This window comes from Esox lucius, chromosome 12 (assembly GCF_011004845.1).
Source record: "Esox lucius isolate fEsoLuc1 chromosome 12, fEsoLuc1.pri, whole genome shotgun sequence".
NCBI classification, from domain to species: Eukaryota; Metazoa; Chordata; class Actinopteri; order Esociformes; family Esocidae; genus Esox; species Esox lucius.
This window is the reverse complement of record NC_047580.1, coordinates 16832950-16854039: the sequence shown is the minus strand read 5'-3', so window position 1 is coordinate 16854039 and position 21090 is coordinate 16832950. Positions and strand designations below refer to the sequence as shown.

The 21090-nt window shown below is 40.7% G+C and overlaps 1 protein-coding gene across 1 annotated transcript; it reads left to right on the top strand.

Moving 5' to 3' along the window:
• The first annotated feature begins 151 nt into the window (after positions 1-151).
• On the top strand, positions 152-20556 carry clcn6 (chloride channel 6). The gene is made up of 22 exons (XM_010875547.3): positions 152-264; positions 827-886; positions 2136-2201; positions 2412-2477; positions 2655-2721; positions 2951-3057; positions 3627-3753; positions 3840-3966; positions 4057-4189; positions 4727-4840; positions 6261-6427; positions 6769-6889; positions 7103-7235; positions 7753-7906; positions 9394-9550; positions 9663-9769; positions 12134-12320; positions 13064-13227; positions 15037-15193; positions 15796-15903; positions 18247-18372; positions 18617-20556. The coding sequence occupies exons 1-22, from the start codon at positions 190-192 to the stop codon at positions 18695-18697; spliced, it is 2604 nt and encodes an 867-aa protein (XP_010873849.1). The 5' UTR covers positions 152-189; the 3' UTR covers positions 18698-20556.
• The last annotated feature ends 534 nt before the right edge of the window (positions 20557-21090 follow it).

Genomic DNA, 21090 nt, shown 5'->3' with positions numbered 1-21090 from the left:
GCGAAACGTCGTAGTGGCTACTTTTTTATTTCCGGGCGTAGAGGGTGGAGCGAACGGAAGGAAGATGTGTTATTGATTACGCCCCGCCAGATTGGCTCCGCCCCGAGATATTATTCGAGTGGGCTATCTCAGTTTTTTTACTGTATCTGTGACGATGGTGGTGGTGATGCTAAAGAGGCAACAACGAAGATGGCGTGCTGTCGGAATTGCTTGTGTTGTCACTGCTGCTGCAGGGATGAAGAGACCCGTACACCAGAAGAACTGGTATGAGAGAATTTACATAAAATCCCCTTAATTTGCTGAATATTGAGGGGTTTTTACTCACAGGGAGTACTGCCTTATCCTGACTTCACCGTGGCTGGAGAGATCTCCACCCTCTTCTGTTGTCTTGTTCATTATGGACATTTGTCATTACGCTGATTCAACTACTGTAATGATATGCTTGGCCAACCCAGCCTATTCCATTCTAAAACATTGCATGATAAGCCATTGTTAATTGATTGGAGTTTTTGACAAGGGCTCATGTCTGAAGAAGTGTATGTTAAAATATATCTTAAATATCTAGCAATGAATTCCCTTCAAGATATTCACAGGGATGGTGATGATGACTCAGGAAGAAACCTCATCTAATAGCTTTCTCTTTTGTTTGGGTATATTCATTGTGAGACGTATAGGTAGCACATACCACCCAGTAGCCTATTTTCTAATGATTACCGGAAAGCTGTTCTGCAATGGGCCTATCCTTATTAGTCAGGCAGAGTCATATTTATTGTTATTCTTTGTGCAAAATTGACATGTTTACATTCTTAATTCTTCTCATTTCTAGACTATTCTTGGGGAAACTCAAGACGAGGAGGATGAGATCCTTCCCAGAAAAGATTATGAGGTGTGAAAATACCTTTCAAGCAGATTCAAATCAATACATCAGCGTTTCATGTGAATGAAGAGTTGTTCGGGATAAGCTGTTTACATACTTTTTTGATAGCCCACTTAGAAGTAGAAGGGGTTGATCTAAACAAAAACAACAAATACTTGTGATATACACTGTTTAATAATGCACATATATGACTATGTTGTGATATGTTTCTGCTTTTGTAGTTATAGCAGTATGAAGTTAACAGTCAACATGACATTTTTTGAAGAAATCTTTTAAGACTCATATCAACAGAAACCCACACTGCAGTGCACTCTCATGGCCTAGCTGGCTGAATACATTTTTACCTCAGCTGCCAGCTAGTTAGGAAGAGTATCTACACAACAATATAAAGCCAATATCAGCATACAAAGTAGTTATATAGTTGTAAAAGTGGTTAAACAAACTGCACTTATGATTTGGGAGTTAAACATGTACCATGATCAACTTGGTAAAAATTGTTTCCATATCATCTGTGTTTATCCAGTAGCTATGGCAGTGCTTGTCTGAAAGCTGCATTGAGGGAAATGTACAAACTGCTTTCATCCGTGGCAGTTGAAGGATGAATGTACATTCATCACTCTAAGGGAATGTTAAGGAAATGTATACTTTGTTTTGACAGTCGATGGATGGAACTGCTGTAGACAAGTATGCCCATTTTATATGTTTGTTAATCTGGCGGTCCTGAGTGCAGGTCATTGTTTAAAAGCATTATGAAATGTGATAGTGTGTCATCGCCCATCTTCCATCTAAAGCTATGAAGCATCAATACATGATTTTCAGATTTCAACGTGTTAGAAGTTAAATTGTGGTGGGAAAAAATTTATTTAACAGACTAACAGAAATAATAGGCTTTCTTCTCATTTTAAGATTTGTGTTTCTGTGGGTGCATTACCCATTTAATAGTATTTCTAATAGAAATCTGGACATGAACCATAGCATAATAACCTCTTGCAGGAAATAAATTGCACCAAATTTTCTCTAAGGAAGAGGAGAGGAGAAATGTAATTTTTGTCAACATTTCTTTTGAGAAAATGCAAATGTGCTCTTAAGGACCCTATGTAACTTGCTGTCTTTAACACTATTACTAAACAAGTTGACATACAAATAGCCTAACAAATGTCTGAAATGATAATCAGAAATCTTTAATCCGAGGCAAACACTACAGAATTACTAGCATTGAACACTGAATCATCTAATGTTTTCTTCTATCTTTTGTCAGAGCCTGGATTATGACCGGTGCATCAATGAACCATATGTTGAGGTTCTGGAGGGAATGAACAATAAGGTATACTAAGAAATTAAACATTTCAGTGTAGTATTGTTTATTGATGGGTGTTCTTTTGTGTCCTGGCTTTTCACATTGAATTTTCACACTACCCAAAGAGGTGACAATGCCTTTGTTTCAATTTGACTGCGATATCTGGAGAAAGAAAATCATTGTATTGCGGTTTTGCTGATTTCATATATTCTAACATGGGTTCTCCTATCACATTAGAAAGCCAAAAAGTATGAAGCTGTGAAGTGGATGCTGGTGTTTGTCATTGGAGCTTCAGTAGGCCTGGTAAGTGTCATCATATTTGATCCTGCATGTAAAATCAGAGATTTTTCTGTTGCCATTGTAAGTTACCGCTTTAGTAGTTAAAACGTTGATATTTTGTACTTGTATGAACAATGCAAAATGTGTGTTTTTGGAACATGATACCATCTTAAACCCTTGACTCCATGCCTTTTCTATCAGGTGGGCCTTTTTGTGGACTTTTTTGTACACCTCTTCACTCAGCTGAAATTCAACTTAGTTGGAAAATGTATCTTTTTGTTGAAAATTTTATAATCCTTTAAAAAACATTAATACCTGAGATTGGTGATGTTTGGATATTGAACAGAAAACGATACTAACACTGGTAATTACGTAGCATGCCTAAAGTCTTTTTGTTCTTTATGGAAGTCAGAATTCCCTAACCAATATCTTTTAAGTAGTTAAAACCAGTGAGGTTTTGTGGAAGTCAGTGCTTTTTCTTAACCAGTGTTTTCTAGCTGTGGAAGAGTGCAGTGAAAACGGCTGCTTGGCTCTGTCACTTCTCGAGCTACTGGCCTTCAACATGACGTTCATCTTCATCGCCAGTGTGTTGGTTCTCATTGAGGTAAAACTGCTATACACAAATAACTAACTTCCTAACATGCCATAAAGTTGTGTGCGGAACCCAAGCATGCATACTGAACCCTACCCAACGAAGCTTCTGGGCACACCAGCTGTCCACTCGGTGTCCCCAGAAGCTTGCGCTAAATGCAGTGCGCTAAATGCAGTGCGCTAAATGCAGTGCGCTAAATGCAGACCACCTATTCAGCCACTTGTGCCCCTGCAGGCAGTCTGAAGGTGTTGTACCAACAATGTAGGTTGAGTTCTTAATAATGAAAACAGACTCTGTGAGTGTGGAGAGAAGGGGTGCTACTGGCTACCCAAATTAATGACTAATTATTTTACATTGTGGACAAAATTTGAAACATGAATTTAGTCACTGGGAATGAGTATCTGTCTTTGCTTCCTAATAAGGATATAGTTTAAATGAACCATATTTCCCTATTATGGCTGAGAAAACCCTGCTTTTATTCGAATAATTTTTTCCCACCTGAAGCAATGTTATTTTGGCTCTTTGCTTATCTTGGGGTATATCTGAACTCCTACTGAAGATCTATCTCCTGTGTCTTTAAGCCAGTAGCTGCAGGCTCCGGAATCCCAGAGATCAAAAGTTACCTGAACGGAGTGAAGATCCCAGGAATTGTCCGTCTGCGGGCATTCCTGTGCAAGGCCATCGGAGTACTTTTTACAGTAGCCGGAGGTATTTCAACATCATTTAGGGGTCTCAAGTTATTTGTATAATAAAATGACAAAAGGCATCCAGTAGCAATGTGTTTTTGATCTCAGGTATGTTTGTCGGGAAGGAGGGTCCAATGATTCATTGTGGAGCCATTGTGGGAGCAGGACTCCCACAGTTTCAGAGCATTACTTTCAAAAAGATCAACTTTGACTTTCCCTACTTCCGCAGTGACAGGTACAGTAGCACTCTCTTCTAGTGTAAAGTACTAAAAGTGGAAAAGTTAATTGTTATGAGTTAATTATATGTGCCCAATCTTGATTTCAGAGATAAGCGGGACTTTGTATCGGCAGGGGCAGCAGCAGGGGTAGCTGCTGCGTTTGGGGCACCAATAGGGGGCACCCTCTTCAGCCTTGAGGAAGGTTCTTCGTTCTGGAACCAGGCACTCACCTGGAAGGTGGTAGGTTGAAGGACACATACCTGAAGTGCTTTATTTAGACCCACAAATGAAATGTACATTTTCAAGAAGAATCCAAATGGCACAATAAGTCTCCATGTTTGGTCACTCAAGCATTGGCTGCACCTTCTCCAAACAGCTATGCTAGCCAGAAAAAAACAGGCAATACTTTAACAAATAGTTTACATTTGTCTTTTGCAGGCCCACACTGCAAGCTTGCAAGGTTTTCCAAGCTTGCAATGAAGGTCTGATACTTATGGAGCTTTTCTGTAAAAACCTGCTCCATCTAGACATTGATTAAGCAGTCCACTTAGTGCCTCCCCCAACAAGAGCAATATCTGGCTTATTTGGTATGCTATAAAACAGTTGCTCATTCATCAGCGACAAATCAGGCTTGAGATTTTTGTGTGAATGTCAACTTTTTGTGAGATCACCTGTCTCCTCATTAGCTACCAGGATGGACAAGGTGGTCGTGTTTTGCCATGTACCAAGTCAAAAGTTCTGTTCTGACATACTCCTCCTGTGTTTCCACTCCCTCAGCTCTTCTGCTCCATGTCGGCTACATTCACTCTAAACTTTTTCCGCTCTGGGATCCACTACAACAAATGGGGATCATTTCAGCTACCCGGCCTGCTTAACTTTGGAGAGTTCAAGGTACAAGCACTTTAACCACATTAACCGCATTACCATCCTCAGTTTGAATGCCAGTAAAGCAGTGGCAAAATAGAAACACAAGCACTTAATTCACCCAGCTGGCAGTAACACTGCATCCACCAGCTAGATTAATGCCATCACACTATCACCAAACTGGGCAACAGTGACACGTCAGTAATGTGAGTGTGAAAGGCTTGTGATGCTGAAATGACAGTGATCAGCAGGTCCATGTAGGAGAGCTATTAGCCCCAGGGTTGCATGCTGGGCAGTGCAATTGGCTAACGTCATCCAAGATTTAGGGGTTGGTAATTGAATATGGTAGCCTTGCCTCATCGTGCTTCTTGTGTCAGCTTTGTAGCATTTGAGCTCAGTCTAAGTAAAAGACCAGAGAATGTGTTCCTCCTGCCAAGGCAAAGAAAGGCCAGTTTATTTGTACAGCACATTTTTTACACAAGGGCAATTCAAAGTGCTCTACATTATTAGGCCATAAAGAAAAAAGAAACATCACCCATACAAGAAATACATTTACCCTAAAAGACAAAGCATAAAAAGAAAACTGTACATTTAAATAAACAAAGCATACAAATAAAACTGCACATTTTCAAAAATATTAATAAAACATCTAATTTAATAACAGATTATTCATGGCTTGTAAAGATTTGTCTAAACGTCCTGATTGAGAACATAGTTATATCCTGAATCGGGCGACGCTATTGAATGAATTACAACACCATTTCTGATATTAAATGCAGCTGCAGCCACTGTATGCTGGTCTTCAACCAAAGCTAGCTAGACTGTGGGTGGTGAAACTACTGCTACTGTTGCACAGTGACATCTTTTAAGGATGATTCTGTAACGTTATAGTCCCACCCATTTCAAACCTAAATTTGATTTGTGGTTTTCACTTTTACTCAAATTCTGCATTAATACAGTTTAGAAGATTCCCAATATCCAGCTTTCAAGTGCCCAGTCAATGGCTGAGCTAGCATATATATATGATGCAATTATTTTTCTTCAGTGAAACAAATTGAATCTTTTTGTATGAATATAACCTTGGTTTTCTGAATGTGTGAAGATACATTGCACAGCATGCACTACATCACTAATGGAGTAAGGACGCCCTGACAGACAACTCTCGCCCACTACAGCCCTCTGGGAATTTACGCAGTCATTCATGCCATCATCCCATCCCTATTAGGCTGAGGCAGTCGTGGACACAAACTCAAACTGAAACCATGTTTGGGAAGGACAAAGCCCGTTCCTTCTGCACATGGTGTGGGGAAATGTGTTCTTTAAAACAACATTTGTTGTTTCAGACTGCTTTGATCAGCTGCAGGTCGTTTCGGTGGAAGCCGCATTTGAATATTTTCTCTGTGTATTTTTTGGACTTCTTGCATGGAAATCTGCCTCTCTCCCACAGTGTTTAGATGGGGATAAGAAGTGTCATCTGTGGACGGTGGTGGACCTCGCCTTCTTTGTCCTGATGGGGGTGGTTGGAGGGCTGTTGGGGGCCTTATTCAACTTCATCAACAAGAAGCTGGCCAAGTACCGCATGAGACACGTCCACCCCAAGGCCAAATTTGTCAGGTAGCTGCTGCAAAAACATACAAACACTCTGCAAGCATATGCACATTGTACAGTAAAGATTGTTATAGGTTTGGTTCTTGTAAGAATCCTATCCTATAAGAAAAGGCCTAACTATCCTAAGTGATTGGTTCCTATTAAAATCCAATATGAAAAAATACTTTAAGCAGAACGCAAATGTAATCACTTTAATACGAATATTATAGTATGTCAAAAACTAGACATTTTAGTCTTTAGAATGATACATCGTGGTTGTGTAACTGAATTCTTACCTACTTTAAAGAACTGGTTTCATGAAAACACCCCTTTGTCTTTCATCTGCTCTTCCTCTGCTTCCTCAATAGGGTCCTGGAGAGTCTGCTGGTTGCCATGGTGACGACAGTGGTGATATTCGTAGCATCCATGACATTAGGAGAATGTCGTGACTTCGCCTCTGCCACAACCAACAACAGCAGTACTGCCCTTGTATGTTTGGCAGAGCTAAAATACATTAAAATCTGAGGCAAAATAATGTCTGACTTGCTTAAATAAGATCATAAAAACATATAATCATACAAAAAAACTACTTTAAGAAGTTGTTTTTATTTTATTTCCTCTGTGGTATCTTTCGGCAAAGTAATTTCAGTTGAATTTCTTATAATGGTGTTTATCCCATTTCTTTGGGGGGGTATGTTTTAGGTGACACTCAATGAAGACATCATCAACTCCACCATCCGCCAGTTTTTTTGTCCCAACAAGACATACAATGACATGGCAACGCTCTTCTTTAACCCTCAGGAAGTGGCCATCAACCAGCTCTTCCACCAGGACGGTGAGATCAGTTTGATGTTTTAGATCAATAGGATTTATGGACAGGCAACTAAATGAAAATGACCCTGTCTGGTTGTATGCAAAATTATGATACAGAGGACAAGTTAAAGGAGACACTAAATACATAACATTTAATGTAATAATGCAACCCCTAATTCTAGCCCAGACTTTAACATTGGTGAAACCCTTCCATAACCTTAACCATTTATACAGCCAAAATTCTGTTTTATTTTAGTATATATATTTTTTAAATCGTCGCTTTTTGTCCTAAGTTTGAGTCTGTAATTTTGAAGAACATTTCACATTCAGATTATGTTTTTGTAGCTCGAGATGCTGTAGAACGTGCCATGTATCAATTAGGGAACACCTCAACCAGGGCCTTGAGCTCTGGAGTTCTGAGATAGCATTATTTTCTTCTTGGCGCTTGCCGTTACTGCTGTGGTTTACCAATGTATAGACGGCTTCCTTACTGTTGTTGTGTGGTGTCTGAGTGTGTAATTTCCTGTCTGCTACTGTAGGTACGTTCAGCCCAGTGACGCTCACAGTGTTCTTTGTGCTGTACTTCCTGTTGGCTTGCTGGACTTACGGTGTGTCCGTGCCCAGTGGCCTCTTTGTGCCCTCACTGCTCTGCGGCGCCGCTTTTGGACGCCTGGTGGCAAACATCCTCAAAATGTAAGGCAAACATTTTGATAATGTTTTAAATGTTAGGCGTGTGTTCACATAATCAAATGTTGTCAAAATGGCAACCTAAAATGTGGATTATTTGGTTACATACATATATGTTATGTCTATTTAGTTACTTTAAACTTCAGTTAGCATGTTCACTGCACTAAAGACTTCATTCATTGTGAAGGTAGGATAATTTTACTATAAAATCTGGTTTACATGGCCATTGCCCTAGCATTTTGAAATACAATGTAGGATTTCATATTGAAGCAAAGTACTTTTAGTAAAAAAAATGGATAGGCCTACATGATAGAAATAATGTAACTGAGTAGACTATGGGCCTATGGTTTGTTTTCCCTGCAATCCACAAAATGGATTGTGATGTATAAATCTGATATAAATCTGACAAACAGATATAATCTGATATAAATCTGTGTTTAGAAAAAATGCTTCAAGATGCATAAATCTGATTTTAACTAGTGATGGATACAGTGAGAGAAAGTTTAGTTTTTCTTTACATTTTGGGAATTGGCTATCAGAGCGAAATTGGCTGTTACTTCAGTAAACATACGTTATGTAATGTAATCAGCTTGACAAACCCATATGTACATGGCGCCCTGTTAATGGAAGGCCCCATCAGATTATGGAATGCCGTTTGTCTTTGGGTGTTAAAGATTAGCTTATTGATGTCAGCATTTCAATATGACTTCATATCACTTAATTATTTGATATGTATGTTTTTACATACAGGGTACCCTATCATTTGTAAGGAATATTTCACTGATTTACCTTGTGCTATGCAGCAGGCTCTCACGCCTTCCTATAAGCTCAGGGACAGATGGTCAGAAAAATACTAACTAGTCTGATGGATGCAAACACATTTCCTACCCGTAAATTGTAGGTGACATTCTCCTTTTTAAAATAAAACATGCTTGGGTGCTGACTGGGAACTTTCAGTGCCAATCATCCTCTCTCAGCTTCATCTCCCTTCAACACATCTTTTTCTCCATCCCTGCTTTGTCAGACTCAGGCTCTTGAGTTCTGCTCATCTACAAATAATGAATGTCATGATGTGTTACGCTGGAGCCTGTATAGGGCTTGTGGGAGAGTTTTGTCTGCTGACGGCTTATTTAAAAGAAAGGTTTGCTGTCTCCGGGCATTTGAACTGCATGTGCTAACAGGAAACTTTGTAGATCCCACTCATTGGATTTATTGTTTCACATTGGAATTGTCCTTGAGCAGTCTATTGTCATATATCAGATAATGTTACCTGCTTGGGTGTAATGCAACCACACCAACTTTCTTAGAAAGAATTAACATTAATATGTAGATTTGTCATTGACCCATTCATTCGTTTTGTGGTTCTATGAACAAGAAAATAATACAATTTGAGTTGACTCTGCTAGCATTTAGTTTCCTCGCAATACAACTGACTGCATGCGTTTATGTGCAGCTCTTCCCGATTGGCTCCTTTAATTGTCCTGTTTCCACAGAAACCTGGGGATGGATATTTACTCTGGAACCTTTGCCCTGATTGGAGCAGCCGCCTTCCTGGGAGGAGTGGTCCGAATGACAATCAGCCTGACTGTCATTCTCATCGAATCGACCAATGAGATCACTTACGGCTTGCCGATTATGATAACCCTCATGGTAAAGTACTCTTCAGGGATTTAATATTTTTTAATATTTCATGCAAAATGTTGCACACATGTATCTCTGTTTTTGCTTCCAAAATGATGTGTGTGTGTGTGTGTGTTTTCAGGTGGCCAAGTGGATAGGGGATTTCTTCAATAAGGGCATCTATGACATACATATCCATTTAAGAGGAGTGCCAATGCTGGAGTGGGAGACAGAGGTGGAGATGGACAAGTATGTAAAGAATGCTATTCTTATACTTCATGAGAGTAAAGATAAGTGGTCATCATACATACTCTTGTATTCAAATAAATTGATTGGGCAATGTATGTTTGTTCTTCCCCTTGTCATTCCTCAGTCTGAAAAGGACTGTTAACAGGAAATTTGGTATACCAGCTAATAAAAACCTTTATGGTTGGCAGATGGCACAGCAATCCATTAAAACAAATTGCAGATAAAGAGACAATACTGAAAATGGACAAACAGATAAGCCAGTGTAAGTGATGTTGCCTTGGCCAGGGTGTTCTATGTTTGTGACTTTGCTCATGCACACAGGCGCCACCCTCAATGGAATCGTGACAACAGTTGTCTTAACAGTTGACTTGGCTCACTTATTTACAATCCCTCCCACAAACAAATCAGTTTTAGGTGCTACGTGTGTCAGATTTGTGCACCTCGTCAGTTTTTCCTTCTGGGGAGATGTGCTGCATTCGGCTGCGTGCCTTTCGGCTGCGTGCCTTTCGGCTGCGTGCCTTTCGGCTGCGTGCCTTTCGGCTGCGTGCCTTTCGGCTGCGTGTCTTCTGGGTGCGTGCCTTCTGGGTGCGTGTCTTTCGTGTATGTGTCACTCGGCTGCGTGTCTTTCATGTATGTGTCACATGTGTACGTGTCTTTCGTGTATGTGTCACACGTGTACGTGTCTTTCGTGTATGTGTCACACGTGTGCGTGTCTTTCGTGTATGTGTCACACGTGTGCGTGTCTTTCGTGTATGTGTCACACGTGTGCGTGTCTTTCGTGTATGTGTCACACGTGTGCGTGTCTTTCGTGTATGTGTCACTCGGCTGCGTGTCTTTCGTGTATGTGTCACACGTGTGCGTGTCTTTCGTGTATGTGTCACTCGGCTGCGTGTCTTTCATGTATGTGTCACATGTGTACGTGTCTTTCGTGTATGTGTCACACGTGTGCGTGTCTTTCGTGTATGTGTCACACGTGTGCGTGTCTTTCGTGTATGTGTCACTCGGCTGCGTGTCTTTCATGTATGTGTCACATGTGTGCGTGTCTTTCGTGTATGTGTCACACGTGTGCGTGTCTTTCGTGTATGTGTCACACGTGTGCGTGTCTTTCGTGTATGTGTCACTCGGCTGCGTGTCTTTCGTGTATGTGTCACTCGGCTGCGTGACTTTCATGTATGTGTCACATGTGTACGTGTCTTTCGTGTATGTGTCACACGTGTGCGTGTCTTTCGTGTATGTGTCACATGTGTACGTGTCTTTCGTGTATGTGTCACACATGTACGTGTCTTTCGTGTATGTGTCACATGTGTACGTGTCTTTCGTGTATGTGTCACACGTGTGCGTGTCTTTCGTGTATGTGTCACACATGTACGTGTCTTTCGTGTATGTGTCACACGTGTGCGTGTCTTTCGTGTATGTGTCACACATGTACGTGTCTTTCGTGTATGTGTCACACGTGTGCGTGTCTTTCGGGTGCGTGTCACTCGGCTGCGTGTCATTCAGCTATGTGGCATTTGGCTCCAGCATTGGTGGAATCTTTGTTTGCCGCATGGCTCTCGTCTCTCACGTAGCCTGTAGCCAGACTCATGATGAAGTCCGGCATGCCCTGCTTGAACAACACTTATGATATCAGCCAAGTCAAGCATGTTCTAGAAAACAGTCACTGGCCTGTGGCCGCTCCTCCTTTCACCCAGTACAACCATCTGATCCGAATCATTCATCCACCTGTGGAATGTAATGCAGCCAAAAACACTAGGGTTACTATTGGAGAAACTGGTGTTAATGATGATTACACTAAATTGCATTCATTTGTCTATATACAGTGATGTTGAAGGAAAGCAATTTGTTTACTGATGTCCATGTTGACATTTCACTTTTATAAAAAAAATATGTTAACTGGTGCACACACAATAATTAGGAAGAGCTGCTGATTAACAGATAATTACAATGTAAGATAAAAAGTTGCACGCAGTATTTCAGCCTATTGATTTATTGCTAAACATAAACAAAAATCATCTAATTTCAAATCGTGTCATTGCTCAAATCATTTGGAACATTAGTGTATATACACATTACTATATAGACACATTTAAACTAAAAGATCTTAGTGGGATGTCACCCTAATTACAAAATGAGGTGTCGGATTCTTTGCCTGGTAAGGAGTCTTTGTACATAGTAAGACAGTAACACATGCCTTGTGTTAGTTTCACTGCATCTGTTTCCACATGCAGATGTTCAAGCATTTCTGACACACATCCCATTGAAGACATGGGACCTGTCTAAAGTAAAATATTTACTTCAGTTTTCCTCCTTTAATTGATGGCTCCTAACACTGGTATACATGTGGGCCTCACATTTGTCCCCCAGACTGACAGCCAGTGACATCATGGAGCCCAATCTAACGTACGTGTACCCCCACACGCGCATCCAGTCCCTGGTGAGCATCCTGCGCACCACCATCTACCACGCCTTCCCCGTGGTCACCGAGAACAGGGACAATGAGCGCGAGTTCATGAAGGGAAACATCCTGATCAGCAACAATATTCGCTACAAGGTAGGCTCACGTCCTTCTGTTCTGTGTTAGAGAGGAACCTTTGAGGGCAGCCTGGTGGGACTTTGGTTGAAGTTGATATTTTATTACCTCTATCTGCCAGGCAGCACTGCGTCTGGGGCTGCTGCCATTAACAGTGAGGTGGGGGGTGAGGGCTTCAGCATGTTTTTCTAAAGAGAACCCCCCTGCAGAAAGTGCCTTGTCCTGTGCTTCCAGCTACCACCAGGGGGAGTCAGAGCTCTGTTATACTGTGCAGCTACCTGTTGGCCCTTGTAGTCTAAGTCTATAGTATGTAGTCTGTAGTCTCCAATAATTAGAAAATATATATGATTCTTTCTTCATCCCATTCTGGTTTTACTGATTCCTTAAAGCACTTTGTGTGTGTGTGTTTTCTAATTTGACAACACTGGACAGGGAGAAACAAAATGATTCTCCCTGTCCAGTGGAGAGTAAAGCGTGAGAGTGAAGTCCCTAGTTGCTGTTCCATGGGTATGGTCATGTAGACAAACATAGCCTAACTGGTGCGTATTGTTCTAAACGTATTGTTCTGTTTAGCTGTATCGTGGTAAGTCAGTCTAGCTCAAGGCAATTTTTCAAGGTAGTTTTGGAAACAGAGACGTGTAAGACAGTGAGTTTGTCATGCTATCTTCCTGTAAACATCATCTGAACTGCAAAATGTGTTTGTGGAGCGACTGTTATATTCTATGTGCACTCATTGACCTTTTCTCCTGCCATCCGCTCCACAGAAAGCGAGTGTTCTGACGCGGGCAGGGGAGCAGCGGAGGCGCTGCCAGTCCATGAAGTCATACCCGTCCAGTGAGCTGCGCAACGTTTGTGATGACCCAGCGGCAGCCGTGGTGCCGGCCGTGGAGGAGGGTCAGGACATGCTGCAGCAGATGCTGGAGAGAAGGTGAGGCTGGAGAAATCCATGCAGCTAAACATCCTGTGTCGTTACTGCCTGAAAATATCTGGAAACAACACTGAGGAAATGTGCTATATCCACATTATAGATCATAATGTGCTTGAAATTCAATATTTGTATTGTCATCACAGTGATTCCATGTAATTTACGTGATTTGTTTAGCCAAAGGTGCAAACAGAGTAGAGTGGCATTGTACAATGATCTGAGTAGCCCCGCCTTACCAGGACAAATGAGCCAATGAGATGATTCGCTTTGGGGTACAACACTGTGCCATGGGGACAGTAACCGTACCAGAGATGTTATCAGCCTCCTTAAATGTTCAATTAATGTTCACTACTTTTGGGAACTACATACTCAACGGCACGTCTCGACAATAAGTCCTTGAACAGACTAAACTTAATTTCATTCTGGCACAAACCATTGCAAATAATTCCATTTAGGTTCATAATAATCATTCTCCGGAGTTCCACTTCCTTGGGCTGCTTCTTTCCTTTGGATAGGATGCATTGTTGCTCAGTCTTTTGTCTTTTTCCTAGAGTTGTTCAGGTGGTGTTTGGATTGCTTCCCTTGGTCTGAATATATTCAAAACACTAAAAGGGTAAAAGAAATGCTAATTAGGGTTAACTAGCTTTCATTGATATTCATCTGAAGACAATAGTTTGAAACAGAGATGTTACTCCGTTATTGTCACTGTAATAAACCAATTAGACCAAATTTTTACATTTATTATAACAATTTGACTAGCCCAGGGGTATCCTAGGGAACATAAACTATGTCCTTGTTGTTGCACTATTAAGCGCAGCACGTTTTCAATTTTTTTCATACTTATTTTGTTGGGTGGTTAATATTAGCTGGAGCCTGTCAGCTTTACCTGCACCAAAACGCTGGCATTTTTCTCCTTCTCTAGCTTTTTATCTGTCGACTTTTTAGATGGTGAGCCAACTTTTTATAATTTCTAAGACCTTAACTGATCAACATGTATTTTGTCATGGCTTTTTCTTGTCCCACTGCATAATATATGGTAATAAATGTGTTTAGAACATATGTTAATATGGTATGGCGTATCAATTTGGCACCTAAGCATAATGGTAATATCATATTGTGGGATTGTCCCTGGCAATTCCTAACCTTTGAAAGGGTTCCTTGTTTCTGCTGCCAAGTTCAAAATACGTTTCAAACATTTCAAACTGTAGTTTTGAATCATGTTAAAGATTTTGAGAACAACAGTCAAATGATTTAATCCTATTCAAGACTTTACTTAACACCCGGGAAGAGCTTTCAAACTCTTACATGCATTTGAGATTTTTATACTTACAACTTGCATAACATTTACATTCTCATTGGTGAATACAAAAACATCTGGTCACTTATAATCAGCTTATAGCAACGGTCAGTATTAAAACAGAGTGTAGGTCTTAATGCATGTCTATGGTCCTTATCTCCTGTAAGAAGTGCAGAGGTACCAATACCTTCCCAAAGAGTGCTGAGTTACCTAGCACACACACAATGCAATGCTTGTACTAGCTGATGTGTTCAAATAGATACTATGGTATGTGCTAACAATGAAGTCATAACGCTATCGTAGCACTGACGTCGATCCCATTACTGCAGTCGTAAACCAGATGATGATCCGTTATCTTTTTCATTAGCCAGCCTGTTTAGAGGAATGTCTTTCCTATATTACAAGGATACACACAATTAAACATTTTCAGTTTCCAGAAACTGTCATGAAATCTGTCCAGTGTTTTAATTTGAAGAGAAAGTCATTCTAGAACGTGTGTCTGCGTGTCTTTCCAGACACGTTCCCTACCCTAATCTGTACCCAGACCAGTCCCCTAGTGAGGAGTGGACCATGGAGGAGCGATTCCGACCGCTAACCTTCCACGGCCTGATCCTACGCTCCCAGCTTGTCAACCTGCTTATCCGCGGTGTCTGCTATGCAGAAAACCAGACGGTCAGTATCCCAAACCACTGCATGAATACTTTTGCAATCAGGGTCAAGTTCATTTGGCGAGGAATGGATCCAATTGATTATCCCAATATATATTTTTTCGGATTTCTTATTGATTCTCTGACTGCATGTGTCAATTCTAAATATTATATGTAGATATAATGCTTTGCTTTGTTGAATAGTTAACAATAGCAAGTGCCTATTGGCTGCAGCTGCACCAACAGCTAGTTCTGTCACCTTTTTAAATGGCGAGCCAACATGTTTTCAGCACTATTATATCAATGGCTTATTTTAAAAGGTGTTTTCTAATGGCTGTCTTGCCACTCAGCGGCAGACATGTAGTGAGCAGTTATAACCACAGTGGTGTTGTCTGAGTTGCAAAACGCATTATTCATGCACCTCATCAAATGTAGGCCGGAAACAATAAGCTTGTTTTTCTGGTACATTTCTGAGCCGCACGGTCAACAAAATGAACAGACTTTTTATTGGATCTCGCAAACAACACGGTATCAAAATATGTGCCAACAAGCAAGACATTACATCAGCATTTGTAACGTGGGGTAACACCTAATGTGTGTTTGTGCATCTTCTCTGTGTCCGAATAGAGTGCCACACAGCCTAGGCTGTCCTATGGTGAGATGACCGAGGACTACCCCCGTTTCCCAGACATCCATGACTTGGACCTGGCCCTCCTCAACCCCCGCATGATAGTGGTATAACCCAAGTCCATCACATACCTCTTAAGCTAATCTACAGCTTTTTCTACAGAAAAGTAGTGCAAAGTAATATAATTAGTATTATAAACTGGGTGGTTAAAATCCTGTGTGCTGATTACCATGATATATATAAGGTTATGTATCACAGGTATAACATTATACTTATTACTGCTATATTTGCGTTGGTAGAAGGTTTATAATAGCAATAAGGTGTGTCTTATTGCTAAAATATTATACACTCACCTAAAGGATTATTAGGAACACCTGTTCAATTTCTCATTAATGCAATTATCTAATCAACCAATCACATGGCAGTTGCTTCAATGCATTTAAGGGTGTGGTCCTGTTCAAGACAATCTCCTGAACTCCAAACTGAATGTCAGAATGGGAAAGAAAGGTGATTTAAGCAATTTTGAGCGTGGCATGGTTGTTGGTGCCAGACGGGCCGGTCTGAGTATTTCACAATCTGCTCAGTTACTGGGATTGTCACACACAACCATTTCTAGGGTTTATAAAGAATGGTGTGAAAAGGGAAAAACATCCAGTATGCGTCAGTCCTGTGGGCGAAAATGCATGGTTGATGCTAGAGGTCAGAGGAGAATGGGCCGACTGATTTAAGCTGATAGAAGAGCAACTTTGACTGAAATAACCACTTGTTACAACCGAGGTATGCAGCAAAGCATTTGTGAAGCCACAACACCCACAACCTTGAGGCAGATGGGCTACAACAGCAGAAGACCCCACCGGGTATCACTCATCTCCACTACAAATAGGTAAAAGAGGCTACAATTTGCACGAGCTCACCAAAATTGGACAGTTGAAGACTGGAAGTATGTTGCCTGGTCTGATGAGTCTCGATTTCTGTTGAGACATTCAGATGGTAGAGTCAGAATTTGGCGTAAACAGAATGAGAACATGGATCCATCATGCCTCATACCACTGTGCAGGCTGGTGGTGGTGGTGTAATGGTGTGGGGGATGTTTTCTTGGCACTATTTAGGCCCCTTGGTGCCAATTGGGCATCGTTTAAATGGCACGGCCTACCTGAGCATTGTTTCTGACCATGTCCATCCCTGTATGACCACCATGTACCCATCCTCTGATGGCTACTTCCAGCAGGATAATGCACCATGTCACAAAGCTCGAATCATTTCAAATTGGTTTCTTGAACATGACAATGAGTTCACTGTACTGAAATGGCCCCCACAGTCACCAGATCTCAACCCAATAGAGCATCCTTGGGATGTGGTGGAACGGGAGCTTCGTGCCCTGGATGTGCATCCCACAAATCTCCATCAACTGCAAGATGCTATCCTATCAATATGGGCCAACATTTCTAAAGAATGCTTTCAGCACCTTGTTGAATCAATGCCACGTAGAATTAAGGCAGTTCTGAAGGCGAAAGGGGGTCAAACACAGTATTAGTATGGTGTTCCTAATAATCCTTTAGGTGAGTGTGTGTGTGTGTGTGTGTGTGTATGTATATATATATATATATATATATATATATATATATATATATATATATATATATATATATATATATACCGATCAACCATAATATTATGACCACTGACAGGTGAAGTGAATAACACTGATAATCTCGTTATCATGTCTCCTGTCAGTGGGTGGAATATATTAGGCTACAGGCAAACATTCTGTCCTCAAGGTTGGTGTGAGAAGCAGGAATAATTGTAAAAAGTGTAAGGATCTGAGCAACTTTGACAAAGGCCAAATTGTGATGGCTAGACGACTGGGTCCGAGCATCTCCAAAACTGCAGCCCTTGTGGGGTGTTCCCAGTCTGCAATGGTCAGTACCTATCAAAAGTGGTCCGAAAGTACCTACCTGAGCATTGTTGCAGACCATGTGCACCCTTTCATAGCAACAGTATTCCCTGATTGCATTGGCCTCTTTCAGTAAGATAATGCATCCTGCTACAAAGCAAAAGTGGTTCAGGAATGGTTTGAGGAACGTAACAACAAGATCAAGGTGTTAACTTGGCCTCCAAATTCCCCAGATCTCAGTCCAATCGAGCATCTGTGGGATGTGCTGGACAAACTGGTCCATGGAGACCCCACCTCACAACATACAGGACTTAAAGGATCTGCTGCTAACTTTTCAACCAACTCTGCTCACACCCCCACATAGTAGTGGTACAACCCAGTGCATTACACTTTAATAGCTTACACTGCATGTATATCATCACATGAAGTGGTATAACCCAGTCAATCATTAAAGATCTCTTATTTGAGTCCATCCAAGGGAAAAAGCCTAAAACTGACAGTTGTACTGAAATAGAAGTTTACGTAGGTTTTAACAATCATCAACGTTTCCTTTCAGGACGTCACACCGTACATGAACCCATGCCCTTACACGGTGTCCCCAAACACCCATGTGTCTCAGGTTTTTAACCTGTTCAGGACCATGGGCCTCCGACACCTTCCTGTGGTCAATGCCGTGGGAGAGGTGAGTGTTAATGTGAAGAAAGTGGTCCTAATGAATAATACCCAGATCTATAGTAACAATTAGCATCACAAATTGTCTCTTAGTCAATCATAAAGGCATAAATAACATAACTGCTTGTCCACTATGATGCAAATCTAGGAAACATAGTAAAAATGTGCCTTTGCTTTGTTAATTACTGTTTGCAAATAATTATTATGGTGAGAATCAGTGGAGGAAGAAATCACCTTTGTACCTTCTCTTTCAGATTGTTGGAATAATCACACGACACAATTTAACCCACGAGTTCCTTTTAGCCAAACTCAGACAGCACTACATAACACTTTGAGAGTCCGGTCTTCAAAGCCAACAAGAGAGACCCACATCTTGCTGTCCTTGTGGACACATGCCTTCCTTCAACTGGATCGCCATCTACCAGGCTTTTCCATGTCTTATCCATTACCAACTCACACGCACCACACATGCACCACACACGCACCACACACGCACCACACACACACTACAGCATCCAGTACACAGCGGGCACACACCTTTCAAATGGGTGCATGTGTCATGTCTGCTGAAGAGCCTTCCTTCAACACATTACCCCGGGTTCCGTTTCCATGCTTTACCAACTGACCAACGCTTTATTTTCATCACAGCAGCACTTTTGTTTTTCTACTTTTACCTTAACATTTTTAAGTTTACTATTTGAATGTGCTAAACTATACATTTGCACATCAATTATTTCATTGGCCTGCCTAGGCTTCAATCTATGTAGTATTTCCTTGCAGTGTTATCAAGAGATCAAGATTTCACATTACAGATATTTCTGAATCAAGATTTGTGAAACATTTGAACATAAAAATGCATAATTAATTGTGTATTTAAAGCTTAACTGCAAACTGTTACTTTCACAAATATTCAAGCATCAAGGTTCGGAGGAGTGTGTAGGAAGATTGGACGTCAAGAATGCATGAAATCCACCCAAGATGATCATTTTCTTTATTTTCTTTTTCTTTTGATTGTGTGGACCAAGTAAGCCCAAGCATTTTTTCTAGACTGAATGAGTGGACATTTGTCAGTATTAAGTACCTATGTAAAACCTATACTCACTTTAATTTTACAATGCAGAGAACCTATTGGCAAACCAGCAGAGTGGGTTGCTGAGGTAGGGTTGCTGAGGTAGGGTTGCTGAGGTAGGGTTGCTGAGGTAGGGTTGCTGAGGTAGGGTTGCTGAGGTAGGGTTGCTGAGGTAGGGTTGCTGAGGTAGGGTTGCTGAGGTAGGATTGCTGAGGTAGGGTTGCTTGAGGTAGGGTGGCTGAGGTTGGGTTGGTGGTTCTGTAAAGGTAGATTCCACAATATGATATCCTCATCAAAACATAGTGTAAATTGGGAAAGGCTGATAATGCCTGTTAAGTTGATTAGTCTCTTGTTGCCCCACTGTGTATGGTAATGTCATATTGCAAAGTCTATCATTTACATGTTATTTATGAGGCCAGTGCAGCTTTTCTATAAACTCTAAATAGTGTAGATAGATGTAAAGATAATCAATTATGAAGAACCATGATGGCACATATTTATACTCTAAGTATTCCTTGTTTAATGTAATTTTTTTGCTAAATATTTTATTTAAGAGTTTATTTTTATGAAGTTCTATTTTTACAGTTTGGTTTATGTACTATGATTGCATCAAATTAAATGGCATTGTTTTTGCTTAGCTAGGGATGTAAAATATAAGTCTCATTTCTGCAAACTCTCTTCTAAAAAAATAATTAAAAAAACTTTTGTGAGCAGTCTCATATTCAGGAGTTACAGCTGGAATATTTTACTAAGTTACTGTAATTTTGCATCTCTAGCCAGAGTCCCTCATTCTTTTAAAAATGCTTTATATTTACAGGAAATGTTAGGTGATATGCCATCAGAGGAAGACAAATGGTAAATGTGCTACGCTTAGCCAGTGTTGGGACTAAAGGGATTGCTTTTTTGCCAAATGACATTGTAGACACACTTGTGTTTATGTACATCTGCTGTGGATGTTAGCCATTGTTTTTAATCTTATTGAAAGGTTTGTGAAAGCTTGAAAATTGTAGAAAAGCAAGCCCAATGCAAATCCACCATAGGTCAATTGGAAAGAGAAAGCAGAGACCTCTGTCTTGTGCCTTGACATTACTCTTTACAATAAAGGTCCCTTTGTTTTGTAAGTCATTCAAATGTATTCCAAATTAATTTAAAAACCATTTAAAAATGATCATCGCTAGATATTTTACATTTTATAATAGAAAAAGGATTGTGTACTTTTCAATTATAGCAAATGCAGTGTATACATTCTTGTTGTGGACGACTTCCATGCTTGAGTAGTTCAGATGTACTCAAGGCTCTCTGTTGCCTGGTACTTGAATGAGGATATGCATGGGCAGGCTGGCTGTGAACGGTTGTTAGGTGTCCTGGTGTACCCTATGTGGGAATTCCACTATGTCCAGGTCTCAGTTTTCCACATTTGACTGGCTCTGGGAAGCTGGCCCACACTTAATAACTGGCCTGATTGGTAATTGCTAATCTTTCCCCACAGTGGAAAAATCCTCAGAGGGTTGTTATTCCATGGGCTGTCACACCCGTTTTTATCATTGGGATCAAAATCAGTGACCATGTTTACAACCAAATAATAGCCAATATCCCTGTTAACATCTTATTTGGCACAAGTTGTTACAATGCCAGTGTAATATACAGCTGGCCAGTGTA

What these genes read in the sequence shown, in the direction of transcription:
- clcn6 (XM_010875547.3), top strand. Translation starts at nt 190, where the DNA reads ATGGCGTGCTGTCGGAATTGCTTGTGTTGTCACTGCTGCTGCAGGGAT. An exon ending in ATTCAACTTAGTTGGAAAAT is followed by an intron (nt 2,722 to 2,950) that starts GTATCTTTTTGT and finishes AGTGTTTTCTAG; the next exon opens with CTGTGGAAGAGTGCAGTGAA. An exon ending in CCCAAGGCCAAATTTGTCAG is followed by an intron (nt 6,428 to 6,768) that starts GTAGCTGCTGCA and finishes CTTCCTCAATAG; the next exon opens with GGTCCTGGAGAGTCTGCTGG.